Below are 17,055 nucleotides of genomic sequence, written 5' to 3' on the forward strand. Positions count from 1 at the left end.
AAGAAAAACGAAAATAGGCACTGTATTTTCTTAGCCCCAGAAGCTAAAATTACCCCCATGTCTGAGTGCCAGAACCTCTCCCCTTGCTATTCGAATCCAACAACAACAAAAAGGAAATAGATGCTGTTGTTGAACCCCGCAACATATCCCCCTTTCCTCTTGTTTGGACCCCTAACCTCTCCTCTTTCTTTTAAAAATCCAATAGGGAAATAAAAATAAAATAGGTGCAGGGGCTGAGCCCTGGGGACCATTTCCCTCCGTGTGTGAGCCCCAGAACCTCTATCTCTCTCCCTTTCAAAACCCAAAAGAGGGGGGAGAAATAAAGAAAATAAGTGAAGGGCTGAGTCCTGGAGCCTATTTCCCTCCCTGTGTGAGCCCCAGAACCTCTCCCTCCCTTTCAAAACCCAATCGAGGGGGGAGAAATAAAGAAAAAAGGCGCAGGGGCTGAGATCCCTTCCCAAACCATTCACGGAGCCCCTTTGCTTGAGCCCCGGTACCTATCCTTCCTCGCTCTTTAGGGAAGCCTTGAACGCCGCGCCCTTTCGCCGGGTCCGCCCCGTCCGAGGCGGAGCCGCAGCCGCGCGGCTGCCGGGGCCGCTTCGGCGGCAGGGCGGAGCGGGAGGCGGGTCCGGGCGAGGAGGATCCGGCCGAGGCGGGAAGGAGGGCGGCCGGCCGCCCCATCGCGGGGGGTTTGCCCGGGAGGCAGGCAGGCAGGCAGCCAGCCAGCGCTTCCCCGCAGGGCTTTCCCCGGGGATCGATCTCGCACGGAGCCTCGGCGATGGGTCCGGTGGGGCTGCAGCTGCTCTCGGGGGCCTGCCTGCTCTTCTCCCTGGGCATGTTCGGGACTGGCCTGTGAGCGCATTTTTGGGTTGGGGGCATTGGTTGTGGGGAGGGGGCAAGCCACGTCAAGGCCTGGGGTGGGGGGTTCTGGTTGGGTCAGGGATGTGGGGCTGTAGCAGGTGGGGAGGTGGATCTCCTGCCCTTCTTCCCCAGCAGGTGCCAGGCTCTGCCCCCGAGATAGACACGTGGGGCTCACAGAGCCCCCCCAGCGAAATACCGCCCTGTGCACGTGTGAATGCGACGTGGCTTAGAGTGTAACACGTATCGCGATGGGGCAGCGCTCCAGCGACGTGTCTCTGGGTGAGAGGTGCTGACAATAACAGTTTTATGGGGCGGACCTACCAGGAAGTGGGTTGCTATGGAGCAGGATATATGGGCAAGAGGCTCAGTTTCAGGTCTTTATTATTCTAGGTGTTTTCTCCCGCTCCCAACGACTTTTTGGTTCAGTGCCACACTTATAGTTTATGTGGGTTAAGGTATGGGGTGTATTTTGATGCGGGGCAGATAGATCCAAGGATGGTGTGGGCAACCCAGACTACATACACAGTTAGAGCACACATACACACTCCAATAATCCTGGGAACTGTAGTTTGCTCAGGGTGCTGGGAATTGTAGCGCCGTGAGAGGAACCGATGTTTCCCAGAATCCTTTGGTGCAAGCGGGCGTGCTTTAAATATGAATACAAAAACGGGGTCAGCTGGCGCAGAGCTGGGTATGTGAGTGGGGGAAACGAGCATGGATGGATCCGACGTTGGGGTGAAGAGATGTGGGGCAGAGCGGTGGGACGGGTGATGGAACTATGGGCACACAGGCGCCTGGTTGTAATCAAATGGGGAACCACGTCAGCCTCCATGACGACAAGCTATCCTCTCTCGCCTCTTATCCAGGTCTGACCTGAAGCAGATGTTTGCAACCCAGAGTGTGGAGAACATCCAGTTTCTGCCGTTCCTCACCACTGATGTCAAGTATGGCCTGGGACTGGTTGGGGGAGTTCTGCTTAACGTGGTTGTGGAACCTGTGGCCCTCCAAACTTTGATGGATTCCACCTCCAACCATCCCTACTGGCTGCAGGGACTGATGGGAATTGGAGTCCAACACGATCTAGAGGGCCGCAGGTTCCCCATCCCTGCTTTACACCTCTGTAAAGGTAAAGGGACCCCTGACCATTAGGTCCAGTCGTGGCCGACTCTGGGGTTTTGGTTCTCATCTCGCTTTGTTGGCCGAGGGAGCCGGCATACAGCTTCCGGGTTATGTGGCCAGCATGACTAAGCCGCTTCTGGCGAACCAGAGCAGTGCACGGAAACGCCGTTTACCTTCCCACCAGAGCGGTACCTATTTATCTACTTGTACTTTGACGTGCTTTCGAACTGCTAGGTTGGCAGGAGTAGGGACCGAGCAACGGGAGCTCACCCCGTCACGGAAATTTGAACCACCAACCTTCTGATCGGCCAGTCCTAGGCTCTGTGGTTTAACCCACAGTGCCACCCGCGTCCGTAGGTGCATTTAATAGGTGATCCCTGATTGGTTGGGACCACCTGTGTCTGGGACAAGGGTGGGGAGCGTGGTGGTCCTCCAAATGCTGCTGGACTCCCATCACCCCTGACCTTTGGCCATGCTGGCTGCAGGGGCTGATGGGAATTGGAGTCCAACACGATCTAAAGCAGGGGTCAGCAAACTTTTTCAGCAGGGGGCTGGTCCACTGTCCCTCAGACTGTGTGGGGAGCCGGATTATATTTTGAAAAAGAAAAAAAAAAAAGAACGAATTCCTGTGCCCCACAAATAACCCAGAGATGCATTTTAAATAAAAGCACACATTTTACTCATGTAAAAACACCAGGCGGGCCTCACAAATAGCCCAGAGGTGCATTTTAAATAAAAGGACATATTCAGCTCATGTAAAAACACGCTGATTCCTGGACCGTCCGCAGGCCGGATATAGAAGGCGATTGGGTCGGATCTGGCCCCTGGGCCTTAATTTGCCTACCCATGATCTAGAGGGCCGCAGGTTCCCCATCCGTACTTTACACCTCTGTAGGTGCATTTAATAGGTGATCCCTGATTGGTTGGGATTGCGCAGAGCGGGCTCCTGCTGCTGCGTGTCTTTGGGTGGTCGTTGGGCAAGTCTGCACAAGTGCAGAGGTTTACCCTTTGGGGTTGGAGCTGCAACCTGGGCGATGTAAACAAGGTTGTAGTGTGAGCTCTGCTAAAACCAGCAATTGTTCTGCACCAGAATCCACAGCCTGAATAAAGCATATTTTTCTATGGCTGCATGATTTCTTATTTTGATTAATTCATACTTTCTTCTTTTTTTATTATTAAAGATTTTCTTGATTTACAAAAGTATGTGCAATCTCTCTTTTTTAATGTAAATTTTTTTAAAAAAAAATTTAATACTTTATTCTTGATTTGCTACTCATGCAAGACACTGAATGATGATGAAGGTGATAATAATAATAATAATAATATAATAATAATAATAATAGCAATCTGCCAGAAGATAGGAAATGAACATTTTTCTTCCCCTCTTACATTATCTTTATTAACATCCTCATTATTAACTTCATTTGTTGCATATCTACTACAAAAATGTCTTGAGGCAACGTAACAATACTGAAGAATGCATTATATTTTAGGGCATCTAAAAACAACAAGCACTCAAAATGATCAACGGCTGTATTGTTAATCCCAACTATTGGGAATAATATTGAATTCAACAGGACTTGCATCTGAGTAGACATGGTTAGGGTTGTGCTGTAATTCATAAAGCAGCAGACAGAAAACCCACCTCCCTCTTACCAAGTACTCATGATTGTCCCATGAGGACTAGAGACTTGACATCTTACAAATGCAGCCTGAGGTTCTTGGGACGCAGAGATCTTGCACCTGGTAGCTTAGGCCATGATTCTGCTGCAGGCTAACTTGAGCTCTGGGTGTACATGATTGTGATATGGCTATTAGCAGAGATACGGTTCTTTTGGCACCCAGACCCCTTCTGAGGTACTTCCTGTGCTGGCTACACTGTGTGATCTGGAGTTACCGGAATGGCTGTCCTCGTTAAAAGCAACAACTTTTACCTTCTCTTTCCCCATCAGTAATTTGAGCTGGCTGAGTTACGGCTTCCTAAAGGGAGACTGGACTCTCATCCTCGTCAACGCAGTGGGCGTGACGTTGCAGACTCTCTACATCCTGGTCTACTTCTACTTCAGCTCCGAGAAGGTGGGTGGGGATTGTGGCCAAAATCAGACATGTTAACCACATTGGAAGAGCCCTGCAGGATCAGGCCAAAGGCTCGTCTGGTCCAGCATCCTGCTTTCTGGAAGGCCTAGCACCCTGAGATGCTAGCTTTTTACATACGGGGAGGACTTTCCTGGCTCGTGAGACCTGCACCTGCTCAAGTGGTACAGTCCCAGGATGCCTGTACCATGTGCCGTTTTCTAACAAGCGCTCGAATTGGCTCTTTGCTGGCACCCTCAAGCCTACATTCAGAGGCTGTTGACTCAAGAGGGCTGGTATCTTGAATCAACAACAGGCCACGTTTTGATGGGCCATAAATTTTCCATAGTGCTCCAGCCACACCTGACTTACTCTCCCTGGGTCATTTGCAGGGCACGGCAGAAGGATGGAGGGAGACTTCTGTATTACACACACAAAATCATTGTTTTAACAACCAAGTGCCTTGCATGATTTTTTAAATGTATATATTTAATGTGCATAATGTATATAATTATTATTCATTGCACTTCTTAAGTCACTTTTCTGGTGAAAACATAAACTCATAGCAGCTTCCAGTAGAATACAAAAAATTGAAACCAAGCTAAGATATAGCTTGGCTGGTAGTGCATGAAGACTCAAGGTCATGGGTTCGAGCCTTGCGCTGGGCAAAAATATTCTTGCATTGCGGGGGGTTCGACTAAATGGTCCCTTACAATTCTGTGATTCTATGAAAAGATAATAAAGGCTAACAACATGCATAGACATCAAAGGTGGTCTAATACAATACTAAAATATGCCACGATATACTGTATAAAATTTGCTAATTTAAAGCCTGGCTGAAAAGAAACATTTTTACCCGATCCTTAAAAATAACTGGTGATGGTTCCAAGCATAACTTCCTTAGAGAGAGCCATGAGTGCTTAAGGTGGTTATGCTACTGCTTTTAAGTTAAGGTTACCAGATTTTTTTTCAAAGAAAAAGGGGACACTTTTTTTAAAAAAAGGGGGAAAAATTATTTTTAATAAATAGTTTTTCAAAAAAGAAGTAGTATCTTCTCTTCTGTGGTCTCCTCTGTCGTGTGGCCTTCCTCTGTGTCCCAGCCTGCTCTCTTGGAGTGCTAGCAGCTGTGGAGTAGGCTCAGGTTGGGCCTGGTCTCGGCCACGTGTCCTTGCCCTCCCGGTGCTCTCCTACCTCTCCTCAGGGGCGGCAGGGCTCCCCTCTTTTTTCTCCTTCCTCTTTCTCTCTCTTCGTTCTCCTCCTCCTCTCCTTCTTCTCCCTGCGTCAGCGTTTTCCTGGCCCCAGAGCGTTGCTGGGCAGTCGGCTGGGTGGCCAGGCACTCTCGCTCCTGGCTCGATTTGGGTCGTGGTGTGTGTGTGTCAGCGGTCCCCCCGTTGATGTGCCAGGCGTCCCCGGTTGCCCCATGGCAGAGGCAGCCCAGAGCCAGCCTGGCAGCGCAGTTGGCTCTGGCTGGCTTCAGGAGCTGCTCGCTGCCGTGGTGCCCGCCATTTTGCCTCGCCGGAATTCCCCATATGATGTGTCTTGTGCTGTTGAACCAACAACATTCATTCCCTACTAATAAATCTACAACATTTAAATATAAATCCGGGGACATTAAATGAAAGCCGGGGACGGATTTTGTCCGGGGACAGATTTGTAAATCCAGGGACTGTCCCCGGGAAATGGGGACGTCTGCTAACCATATTTTAAGTACATGGTGCAGATGGGAGCGAGAAAACAGGTTCCTGATCTTACGTAGAAGTCCGGGATGGGCAGCCTAATGGTTAGACTCCAGCTCCCATCAGCCCCAACCAGTAGGATCTGTGGTTTGGCATGATGGGAGTTGTAGGCCAGTAGTGTCCGAAGGGCTATCTTTGTTCCATCCTTAGTTTAAATAAGGAATTATTTAAATAATAATAAATGGAGTAGAAGTTTAAATAGTGAGTGCTGTTGATTCCAAATAACCACCTCCTTTTCTCCTCCCTCGTCTAGCGGTCTGTGCTGTTGAAGACCATGGCCTTATTGGCAGTGCTCCTCCTCGGCTATGGCTACTTCAACCTGCTGGTTCCAGATGTTTCCGTGCGCCTGACGCGCCTGGGCCTTTTCTGCAGCCTCTTCACCATCACCATGTACCTCTCACCACTGGCTGACCTGGTATGCTACAAAAAAAGAGAGATTGCCATCCTCATAAACTAGCATATAGGAGTAATATTGCCCTTTCGACAGAGGAGACAGGATGCAGCCATTGTGGCCAGTAGCTACTGATATTCCCGTTTCCTACTGGAATCTTCCGGGCCCCTTCTCAAGCCATCTAAGTGGGCGTCCGTCGCTACATCTTGTGGGAGTGAGTTCCATAGGCACCGTGTGAACCTAAGACCATATAAGAAAGAGATTGGTTGCTGGACCAGGCCCAAGGCCCATAATAGTCCAGTTCTCACATGACGGCCGACCAGATGCCTCAATGGCCGTTTTGGTTCTCTTGCTCTATGCATTTCAGGGTGAACCCGTTTTAATTGAGGCAATTCAAAACCATCATTTAAAATCCCCTAGTTTTAAAAAAAGGACTGATTTGAAATTGTTAATGGGAACTCAAGTTTGCTGCTGGCACGCTGTATGTTTCCCAAGGGTACATTTTCAAGTGTTTGGGGGTTTTTCTACCCAGGCAAGCCAAGAGGCATGAACAGAGTTTCAAGGGCACATTTTTGCCAGGGGAAAAAACACCCCAGGAGGCTGCAAAGCAGGCATGGCCTGGTGAGAGTTCCAAGGGCCAGATAGGAAGGTTTAGAGGGCCGCATTTGACCCCCAAGTCTGAGGTGTGCCCGCCCTCTGGTCATTTAGCTGACCAATTAAATATAGCATCCTGGAAACTGTTATTTGGAAGGGCTGGGATATAAACAGATTAAGGGTGTTGTTGGTTTGTTAAAAAAGAAATGAATAAGATAGGTGAATTTACGACTAAATAAGTGCCTGCCCTCAGATGGCATAGCCCTATCAGGCCTAGTCATCCCTGTGGCTTCATCCTGTGTTGTGTAACTCTCCGCTTTGGCCCCGATCCCATCCCCACCCTGCTTAGCCACCCAAAACATTTGCGCACCGCGGCTCAGGTGTCTAGAGAGGCCGGTGCCTTTTCCTGTGATGAGACAACGGCAGGAACGGAATCTTCCGGAAGCCAGGCCTGCCTGCCAAGTGGCGGCGTGGCAAGTCCTTCATTATTATTGTTTTCTTAAGGTGAAAAGGAAATGTCCTTGTTCAGAGGGAGAGAAAGAGAGAGTGAGCATCCGTGATCCCGAGAAACAGGATCAGTTGCAGGACTCGGGTTGTTGAACGAACACACTGGTCCCAGTTCACTTGGAACTGGGAAGTGTGGTTTGGTGCAGGTATCTGAGAGGAACTGAGGCCTGTGGGCCAAATTCAGCCTTTAAGAGGTTTTCGTCTTCTTTTTCTGGCCTGCATGACTTTTCCCAAACTAGATCGCCAGCTGTTGTTGGACTGCAACTCCCATCACCCCTTGCTTAGCAGAGCGAGTGGTCAGGGATGATGGGAATTGTAGTACAAAAACAAGCCAGAGACCCAAGTTTGGGAAAACCTGGCTCTGGGTGTAGTGGTTAAGAGCAGTGGACTTGTAATCTGGGGAACCGGGTTCGCTTCCCTGCTCCTCCACATGCAGCTGCTGGGTGACCTTGGGCCAGTCACACTTTTCTCTGAAGTCTCTCAGCCCCACTCACCTCACAGAGTGTTTGTTGTGGGGGAGGAAGGGAAAGGAGATTGTTAGCTGCTTTGAGACTCCTTTGGGTAGTGATAAAGTGGGATATCAAATCCAAACTCCTCCCCCTTCTCTTCCTCCTTGCTGTACCCTCTCCTTGAGAGCTTTTTCCTGGCGAAAATGTGTCCTTAAATAGCAATTGCCTGCCTGCATGGGGGATGCACGTGTGTGTGTCTGTGACTGACAAGAAAATCACCTGCTGCACAAAGGGAAGAGTCAGACCTGATACATAAGAAGCTGCCTTATACACAGTCTATTGGTCCATATAGCTCAGTATTGTCTACTCTGAGTGGCTGGGGAAACCCAGCCAGATGGGCAGGGTATAAATAAATTGTTGTTGTTGTTGTTGTTATTCTGACTGGCAGCAGCTTTCCAGGGTTTCAGGTTCTGCATCAGCCCTACCTAGGGATCGAACCTGCGACTTTCAGGTCCTGCTGGCAGGTTTCCCATCGGGGCATCTGGTTGGCCACTGCGAGACTGGGATGGGGGACCCAGGTGGGCTTGGGGGTCAGGTCCAGCAGCCAGGCTCGTCTTCGGTCCTTATGGTCTGAGCACAATTAAAAGTGTTGGTGCTGACCTTTAAAGCCCTAAACGGCCTCGGTCCAGTATACCTGAAGGAGCGTCTCCACCCCCATCGTTCTGCCCGGACACTGAGGTCCAGCACCAAGGGCGTTCTGGCGGTTCCCTCACTGCGAGAAGCCAAGTTACAGGGAACCAGGCAGAGGGCCTTCTCAGTAGTGGCACCTGCCCTGTGGAACGCCCTCCCAGCAGATGTCAAGGCAATAAACAACTACAGTGGTATCTCGGGTTACAGACGCTTCAGGTTACAGACGCCTCAGGTTACAGACTCCGCTAACCCAGAAATAGTACCTTGGGTTAAGAACTTTGCCTCAGGATGAGAACAGAAATCGCGCAGCGGCAGCGGGAGGCCCCATTAGCTAAAGTGGTACCTCAGGTTAAGAACAGTTTCAGGTTAAGAACAGACCTCCAGAACGAATTAAGTTCTTAACCCGAGGCACCACTGTATTTTACTTTTAAAAGACAACTGAAGGTGGCCCTGTTTAGGGACGTTTTTAATGTCTGATGCTGTATTGTTTTTAATATTCGATTGGAAGCTGCCCAGAGTGGCTGGGGAAACCCAGCCAGATGGGCGGGGTATAACTAATAAATAATAATTGTTATTATTATTATTACTGGTTCTGACACCTCTGAACCGGACAATTCTTTGCGTTTTCGCAGGCCAAGATCGTGAGGAGCCGCTCCACGCAGTGCCTCTCCTTTCCGCTGACAGTCACAACATTCCTGGCTTCGGCCTCCTGGACCTTGTATGGGATTCTGCTTCAGGATGTTTACATTGCGGTGAGCAGCGCACGTTTGTGTGCGCCCAATTTTTGTGCACGTGGAGGTGGCCACGGCAGCGTCCGATGAACGGTTGTGCCCCCGTCTTTGCCCTCTGATAAATCATGCAGCATTGATTTTAATTAATTAAACGGAGAGGCCAGTAAACCACCCTCGGCAGAGAGGATCACGAGAGCGGGTGGTGGTGATGCAATTGGATTTTTTTTAATCGGTTTTTCTCTCCCCCCCCCCCTTCTCCTGTTTGCCCTTCACCTCATTCCTCCCCATATCTCCCTCCCGGGTTAAGAGATTTTAAGATGCTGCCTGTCAGATTTTTTAGTCCACCAAGCGCAGTGTTGTCTGCACTGACTGGCAGCGTCTCTCCAAGGTTTCAGGCAAGGGTCTCTCTCCCAGCCGCCCGCCTGGAGAGGTGCCATTGGGGACTTTCTGCAAGCAAAGCAGATGGTCTGCCACTGACCTCCTTTCTGCCTCTTCCAGGTCCCCAACGTGCCAGGCATAGCCACCAGCCTCATCCGGTTCTGGCTCTTTTGGCGCTTCCCTCCGGATCTCAACAAAACCTACAAGTCGCTGCAGGCCTGAGGACCCAGGGGATGGGCCCTTGGCCAAGGAAGGGGGGAAAGCGCTGAGTCTCGGCTGGGTGTGGCTGCTGCGTCCCAGCTCTCCTTGCGCCCTCAGGAGCCTCCCCCCCCGACCATCCGGACTGCGCAAGTGGACTCCGCGCAGGAACAATTCCTTCTCCATCTTGGGCTGTATGGTGCAGACTGAAAACCAGGGAGCCAGAGCAGGAAAAGGATGAAGGAACCAACCCACTCTCTCTGCTGCTTTTCCAGGGTACAACAGCGGCCCTCCGGGTGCTGCTGGACTACAACTCCCATCATCCCTGCCCATTGGCCGTGCTAGCTGATGGGAGCTGGAGTCCTGGAACATTGTTGAACTGCAACTTCCATCATCCCTGCCCACTGACTGTGCTGGTTAGGGGCTGATGGGAACGGGAGTCTGTGAACATTGTTGAACTACATCTCCCATCATCCCTTGCCCATCGGCCGTGTTGGCTGATGGGAGCTGGAGTCCTGGAACATTGTTGAACTACAACTCCCATCATCCCTACCCATTGGCCATGCTGGCTGACGGGAGCTGGAGTTCTGGAACATTGTTGAACTACAACTCCCATCATGCCTCACCACTGGCTGGAGCTGATGGGAGTTGGGGTCCAGGAGCATCCTAACTAGCCACCCACGTTCTTCACCCTAGGCCTAGGAGGTGTAAAAGTGGAGGACCCCCCGCTCCCCAAAAATAAAATCCTCGCTTTAATGCATTGCTTCCAGAAGGCGACTTTCTCCCCCCGTTCTGCGGACAACCGTTTCTGCCGCCCGAGCAGTGAGGACTTCACAGTTTCCGCCTCCGTCCTCCGGGAGTGCCTTTTGACCAAGTTCTCTCCCCCTGCTTTCCCCTTCATCTCACTGCCCCACAAACACCCCCTCTGCCCCTGTCTTCTTCCCCCAGTCTCTGGCGCGATTGCTCGGCTCTGAGCTCCACAAGAGGACTTTCCTAAGAAGCTGTGACTTTCCACACAAAGTGCCTTGTAATAAACCAGGTTGTTTTCTGGGAGGAGAACGCGCCTTGTATCCGCCTTCTTTCTGTGTAGGAATCAAGGAAGCTGTCATTATACTGAGTCAGGCCAGCTGTCCATGTAGCTCAGTATTGTCTACACTGACTGGCAGCCGCTCTCCAGGGTTTCAGGCAAGGGAGTCTCTCTCTCTCTGCCAACCGGGTGCTCTGCCACTGAACTGTGGCTCTTTCCTAGAGATAAAGTAAGGTTCCAGTCCTCATGGGTTGATTGCAATAGGAACATGAGAAGCTGCCTAGCTCATTGGTCCACATAACTCAGTATTGTCTACACTGACTGGCAGCAGCTCTCCAGGGTTTCAGGCAAGGGGTCTTTTCCCAGGAGATGCCGGGGATCGAACCTGGAACCTCCTGCATGCAAAGCAGATGCTCTGCCACCGAGCTACCGCCCCCTAGAAGTAAAGATCCCAGTCCTTTCTTTTATCCCAGAGAGGGCAGTTGCCTTCCCTGGAAGCATCTAATTGACCACTATAAGAAACAGGAAGCTGGACTATTCGAGCCTTTGGCCTGGTCCAACAGGGCTCTTCAGTTGGTTTGTTTATTAACAATTCAGTTCATTTGGTCCCCTGCTTCTCAGCCAAAAGGACTCCCAGAGTGGCTTACATCAGTTAAAACAAGGCAGTCCTTCCTCATAGGCTTACAACCTGAAAAACAGCAAAAGAGGAAAGAACATCAGGGAGGGAAGAGGAAAGAAAGCAAACTCAGGCGCCAACTCTCAGATAGCAGTTCATACATAATGACTGGCTGGCACAGAAAGAGCCCTGGGGTAGGAGTGCCCTTTCTGCAAAGCTGGTGGAACGGCCCTGCTTCTCTCTTCATCATCATCATTTTTAATTTGTATACCGTCTTTCTAACAATACTCAAGGCGGTTTACAAGCTGAAGAAACAAAAAATGTACATCTTATAACAATCTAATGCAATACAGAAATGTGATAATAAAACATAACTTTAAAATAGGCAACCTACATCAAAAAAGTAACATTCAACAATCATTAATAATAATAATAGTAATAATAATAATTTATTTATACCCCGCCCTCCCCAGCCAAGGCTGGGCACAGGGCGGCATTAGAATAATATAAAATAATATCAACATATAAAAGTTAAACAGAAATCCACTCAACTTTTACAATAAATTATATCTAAACTATAATCAATAAAATGACAAGCCACAGTACATAAAACAATACAATACACATTGAGAAGCAGAGACTAGAGGGTAGAGCAAGGCAGGAGGGAGAAAGGTTGTTTTCTGCTGCTCCAGAGAAGCGGACACGGAGCAATGGATCCAAACTACAAGAAAGAAGATTCCACCTAAACCTTCCTGACAGTAAGAGCTGTTCAACAGTGGAATTTGCTGCCAAGGAGTGTGGTGGAGTCTCCTTCTTTGGAGGTCTTTAAGCAGAGGCTTGACAACCATATGTCAGGAGTGCTCTGATGGTGTTTCCTGCTTGGCAGGGGGTTGGATTCGATGGCCCTTGTGGTCTCTTCCAACTCTATGATTCTAGGTGGAAGGAGGCCTTGCCTGATGGAGTCTCCCCCCTCACAGTTCTTCCTTCGGGAACAGCTCCCTTATGAGGACTCTTGCATCCACCACCCAGTAGGAAGTTCTCCTGCACAAGCTGTCTTGACGTGCTATGCAAGGGCATCTTCTTCCTTAGGGAACTTGGGGGTGGGGTGTCCCCCCTTTGAACGTCTCTGTCTCCCGCACCAAAACGGGCTGATTGCAGAAGCGTTCGTAATTCTCTCTGGGAGCTTGAACCCATTTCTAATCCCAGAGCTGTCCTGTGGTTCACAGCAGCGCCATGCCTCTGTTCACGTGCAGAGTGCGCCTCCCTCGCCAACAGGTTCTCGTGATTCAGGAGCCAAGATTTTAAGGCCACGCATCGTGACCAGCTTCCTCAGAATATATCAAGTGTGCTGTACTCTAGGGATAAACGCACCACACCTTCTCAGTCCTCGAAGCCTCCGATATCCCCGGAAGCCAGTCATTAGTTCGCTCCTGCTAATTATCCAACTCACTTTGCCACGCCAGCTGTGCAGGTGCTAATTTTAAAAATCTAGAAAATCCTGGCTTTGGAACAAGGAGAGACCTGGCAGGGCCAGGAGGATGGGGAGGTCCCGGTTTATGGCAGAAGCTCGCCTGACGCACAGGGCAGGCTGTTCTGGACGATCGCGGCCTCGGGGGCTGCGTTTGGCACCGGGGAACAAGAAATGCAACTGTGGAGAGAGGATAACTTGAAAGAGAAATTGGGTCAACTAGCATTTTGGGCAGAGGTTGCAAGCTTCTGAGTCACACAGGATTCTTTTGCAGACTATAGAGTCCAGGAAAGAAATAGTGGGTTGTATTGAACATTGGATACCCAAGAGTAAACCCACTAAAGTTAAATGGGCATGGCCGACTTGGGGGGCCCTACATCCCAATGGATCTGCTCTGAAACAGCTTCAACTTGGCTTTGAAACCTTCGCTTCAGCACAATTTTAAAGGATCCCTTTCCGCTCCAAGCTTTCTTTGATTCCTATCATTCCATATTTTTAAAACTTGATTACAGTTGTTCTGCTGCCTTGCAGGGTATCTTCGGGAGAAGAAAAGGCTAAGGAGTAAACTTAAGGAGCGGAGTCCTTAAGACAATTGGGTGGCGCCTTGTATGCCTCCTTCTGGCATCTCCTGCACCCAAGCTGGTGCCAAACATCTTGCTCTCCTTACCTTTGGACCACACCTTCGAGGCTGGGGGGGGGGGGATCTTGTTGTGTGGCAGCTCAGAGCCTCCAGACCATGGGTTGGCAAACTAAAGTCTGTAGGCCGGATCAGGCCCAATTGCCTGACGGTCCAGGAATCGCCGTGTGGATTGCCAGCACGCTCATTCTTTCCCTCTCTCTCGGCGGTGGCGACAGCGCCTCCTCCCTCCCTCCCTCCTCCTGGATTCTCCTCGCCCTGCCTAGAGGAGGAAGGGGACTGGGCTTTGTTGGTGCCAGCAGCAGTAGCGCTTGAGCGGCCGCCATTTTAAGCAGCCCCTCTCTGGAGCCCTTTTGCGCGCCACTCATCGTCCCACACCGCCAGCCCCCGCCGCTCGCAAGACACGGGTAAGCAGCCACCGGGACTCATCCGGTGCTGCGGAGAAGGGAGGGGAGAGTCGGGGGGATGGCTTATAGTCTGGCCCCCTGCAAGGTCTGAGGGACAGTGGACCGGCCCCCTGCTGAAAAAGTTTGCTGACCCCTGCTCCAGACACATGGCCCAGGCTTGCGCCCCAATGAGGTCGCTTTGGTGCTGTGGTTTGACTCCCATTGTCTCTCAAGGCAGAGAGATGTCAACAACTTTTGAGTAGAAATTAGGATGCAACCTGATGCTTGAGAAATAGTTGTAAAGCCACAGGAAGAAGCCTTGCTAGATCAAACCAGCAACCTGTTTTCACAGCGGCCAATCAGATGCTTCCAAGAAATTCTCCGTTTGGTCTTAAGTCAAGACCAGGGGTAGGCAACCTAAGGCCCGGGGGCCGGATGCGGCCCAATCGCCTTCTCAGTCCTGCCTGCAGATGGCCTGGGAATCAGCGTGTTTTTACATGAGTAGAATGTGTCCTTTTATTTAAAGTGCATCTCTGGGTTATTTGTGAGGCATAGGAATTCGTTCTCCCCCCCCCAAAAAAAAATAATATAGTCTGGCCCCCCACAAGGTCTGAGGGATGGTGGACCGGCCCACAGCTGAAAAAGGTTGCTGACCCTGGTCAAGACCCTCCCTCCCCGTTACTCCACAGTAATCCCTTTTCAGCAGCCAATCCAAAACTTCTAAAGAACCCCACAAGCAGGCACAGAAGCACCAGCTCTGCCTCCCCATTCACCCTCCTTGATATTTTCTATTCAGCAGGGTACACTGCCCCTGAACCTGGAGGTTCTATTTTGCCCCATTTTTAGGAAACTTTCTGAACTGACGACTCGTGCAAAACTGTATCATGGCAGCGTATGAAAAAAGCGTTAAAAAGACCATGGAATTATGAAACCATAAAATGCAGGCCAAACGTCCCACACTGAATCAAATTAATTATCTAAAAATACCTGGCAGAACAGAAATGTTTTCAGCAGGCGACAAAATATCACGATTCCAAGCACCTTCCTGATTTCAACAGGAACAGTCTTCCAAAGTTACGGTGCCAACAACAAAGCCTTAAGTTTGCATGGAAACTAGGCCATTTGGGGATCCAGTTATAAGGCAGAAGGAAAATTTCCACAACCACCCTACCCTAAAGGCACATGCGGAGCCACTGTGTGTATCAGAGATCAGGTTGGGAATATCTTTATTGATTGATTGATTTCATTTATTATATCCCACCTTTTCCTTCAAGAAGCTCAAGGTGGCATACATGGTTTCCCCGCTCCTCAAATCCCTTAAACAACCCTGTGAGGTAGGCTAGGCCGAGTGGCAGTGACTGGTTCAAGGTCACCCAGTGAGCTTTGTGGCTAAGTGGGCATTTGAACCCGTCTCCCTGGTCCTAGTCTCTTAATTGCTACACCACCACCGGCTCTCTTTACATGTCAGTCCTGAAACACAAGGTGCTTTTAAAAAAACCACAACACCCACACACACCACTGAGAGTTCTCGTGAGCACGTGCAAAGTGCTTTTCTCTCACCCGCTTCAGTTCAGCTAACCAATCTAGCCCAGCTATTCCCAGCTAGTCTGAGGGACCCATCACCACCTCTGTTGAAGAACACAAATGAGATTCTCTTCATCTCAGGAGCCCCAATGTGCCAGTGCTGGGGAGTAGAGAACCCATTAGCTTATTCTAATGCTGAAAATAATAATAATAATAATAATAATAATAATAATAATAATAATAATAATAATTTTTTATTATTATTTGTACCCCGCCCATCTGGCTGGGTTTCCCCAGCCACTCTGGGCGGCTTCCAACAAAGATGAAAAATACACTACAATGTCACATATTAAAAACTTCCCTGAACAGGGCTGCCTTCAGATGTCTTCTGAATGTCAGGTAGTTGTTTATCGCTTTGACATCTGATGGGAGGGCGTTCCACAGGGCGGGCGCCACTACCGAGAAGGCCCTCTGCCTGCTTCCCTGTAACATGGCTTCTCGCAGTGAGGGAACCGCCAGAAGGCCCTCGGAGCTGGACCTCAGTGTCCAGGCAAAACGATGGGGGTGGAGACTGGGCCAAGGTCTACAATTCTACAATTCAGGGGAGAAAATGTGTAATATAGGAGACACTGGTTCACAATCTTTTGCCTCACACCGGCACCTAGGCAATCCACTCCTAGCAGATACGATTCTTTTAAAAATCCACCACCAGGCCACCAAAGAGCTCAGTCATGTTCTCTGAAATTTTATTTATTGCTCCAGACGGGGTGCTTCTTTCCATCTGGGTGCTGTGCTCATGTCCTTGCCGCAGGGAGGGTCAGAACTGCAGTCCGCGGCGGGAGAGGTCTTCCCGGGCCTCTCGGATCTGCTCCTGCAACTCTCTCGCGGCCTCCTCGCAGTCGTTGAAGGTGGCCAGGCGGTACCCGACGACGCCCAGCGAGTAGCAGCCGAAGGCCACCAGCAGGTAGGTGGGCAGGGGCCACAGCACTTGGTGCCAGGCTGGGGGCAGCGGGTCGAGCCCCAAAAGGTTGAGAGTGAGAGCCGCCCAGACGGCGCCCAGGATAGACAGAGTCCAGAGCCACTGCAGGAGTTTCGTCATGGCTGAGCCTAGAGAAGAGGAGATGTGTCAGCGCTCGGGTGCAAGAGTAGGGGACCTCTGAGCTGTGCGGCCCTCCAGACTTCTCTGCCTGGCCCTGCGGGACCTTCTGCAAGCCACACCCCTCGCCAATCCCGCTTTGCCTGGCTGGGAAACCCTGGTCCCTCCCACTCTACCCACTACACCACACTGCCTCAAATCCATAGACCGCAGGCTTAATCCGTGCCAAATCCATTTGGCCGCAGGCTTAATCCGTGATGAATGGACAGTGGAGAGACGAAGTGAGGAACACTAATGGCTCCCCACTCTCGTAGGAAAGGCACAGGAGCCCTGCAAGAGAGTAAAGTTGGCAGTCCCAAGCATGCTTCCTATGCATTTAAAAGAAGGAATGGGGTAAATGCTATGATTTTCTCCAATGCAATCCTCCCAGATTTCTGCAACAATTGCCCATCTCCCCCACCAACTGTCAATTTCCTCTCCTAGGCTGGGAATTCCCACCTGGAATTTCCTTCCTGGTCAGCAGCGACGCTGTATTCGGGATTCTGCCCTTGCGTGGGGTTCCTGTGCGCGTCGC

General features: G+C 50.4%; 2 protein-coding genes across 3 annotated transcripts; one reads left to right on the forward strand and one right to left on the reverse strand.

Annotated features, from left to right (window-relative positions):
* Nucleotides 1–613: 613 nt before the first annotated feature.
* Nucleotides 614–10,786, forward strand: SLC50A1 (solute carrier family 50 member 1). Of its 2 annotated transcripts, none has more exons than XM_083416836.1 (6): nt 614–852; nt 1,728–1,805; nt 3,933–4,056; nt 6,043–6,204; nt 9,053–9,172; nt 9,650–10,786. In XM_083416836.1, exons 1-6 carry the CDS (start codon nt 779–781, stop codon nt 9,749–9,751), a joined length of 660 nt encoding a protein of 219 aa, XP_083272962.1. In that variant the 5' UTR covers nt 614–778; the 3' UTR covers nt 9,752–10,786. The 2 variants fall into 2 exon arrangements, with proteins under 2 accessions (XP_083272962.1, XP_083272963.1); XM_083416837.1 differs by lacking the exon at nt 614–852 and adding an exon at nt 987–1,140.
* A 5,328-nt stretch (nt 10,787–16,114) lies between these two features.
* DPM3 (dolichyl-phosphate mannosyltransferase subunit 3, regulatory) lies at nt 16,115–17,055 on the reverse strand. The gene is made up of 2 exons (XM_083416319.1): nt 16,980–17,055; nt 16,115–16,492 (listed from the first exon to the last, which is right to left on the reverse strand). Exon 2 carries the CDS (start codon nt 16,482–16,484, stop codon nt 16,203–16,205), a length of 282 nt encoding a protein of 93 aa, XP_083272445.1. The 5' UTR covers nt 16,485–16,492; nt 16,980–17,055; the 3' UTR covers nt 16,115–16,202.

The sequence above is a fragment of the Podarcis tiliguerta genome (genome assembly GCF_965153285.1).
Source record: "Podarcis tiliguerta genome assembly, chromosome: 16".
NCBI classification, from domain to species: Eukaryota; Metazoa; Chordata; class Lepidosauria; order Squamata; family Lacertidae; genus Podarcis; species Podarcis tiliguerta.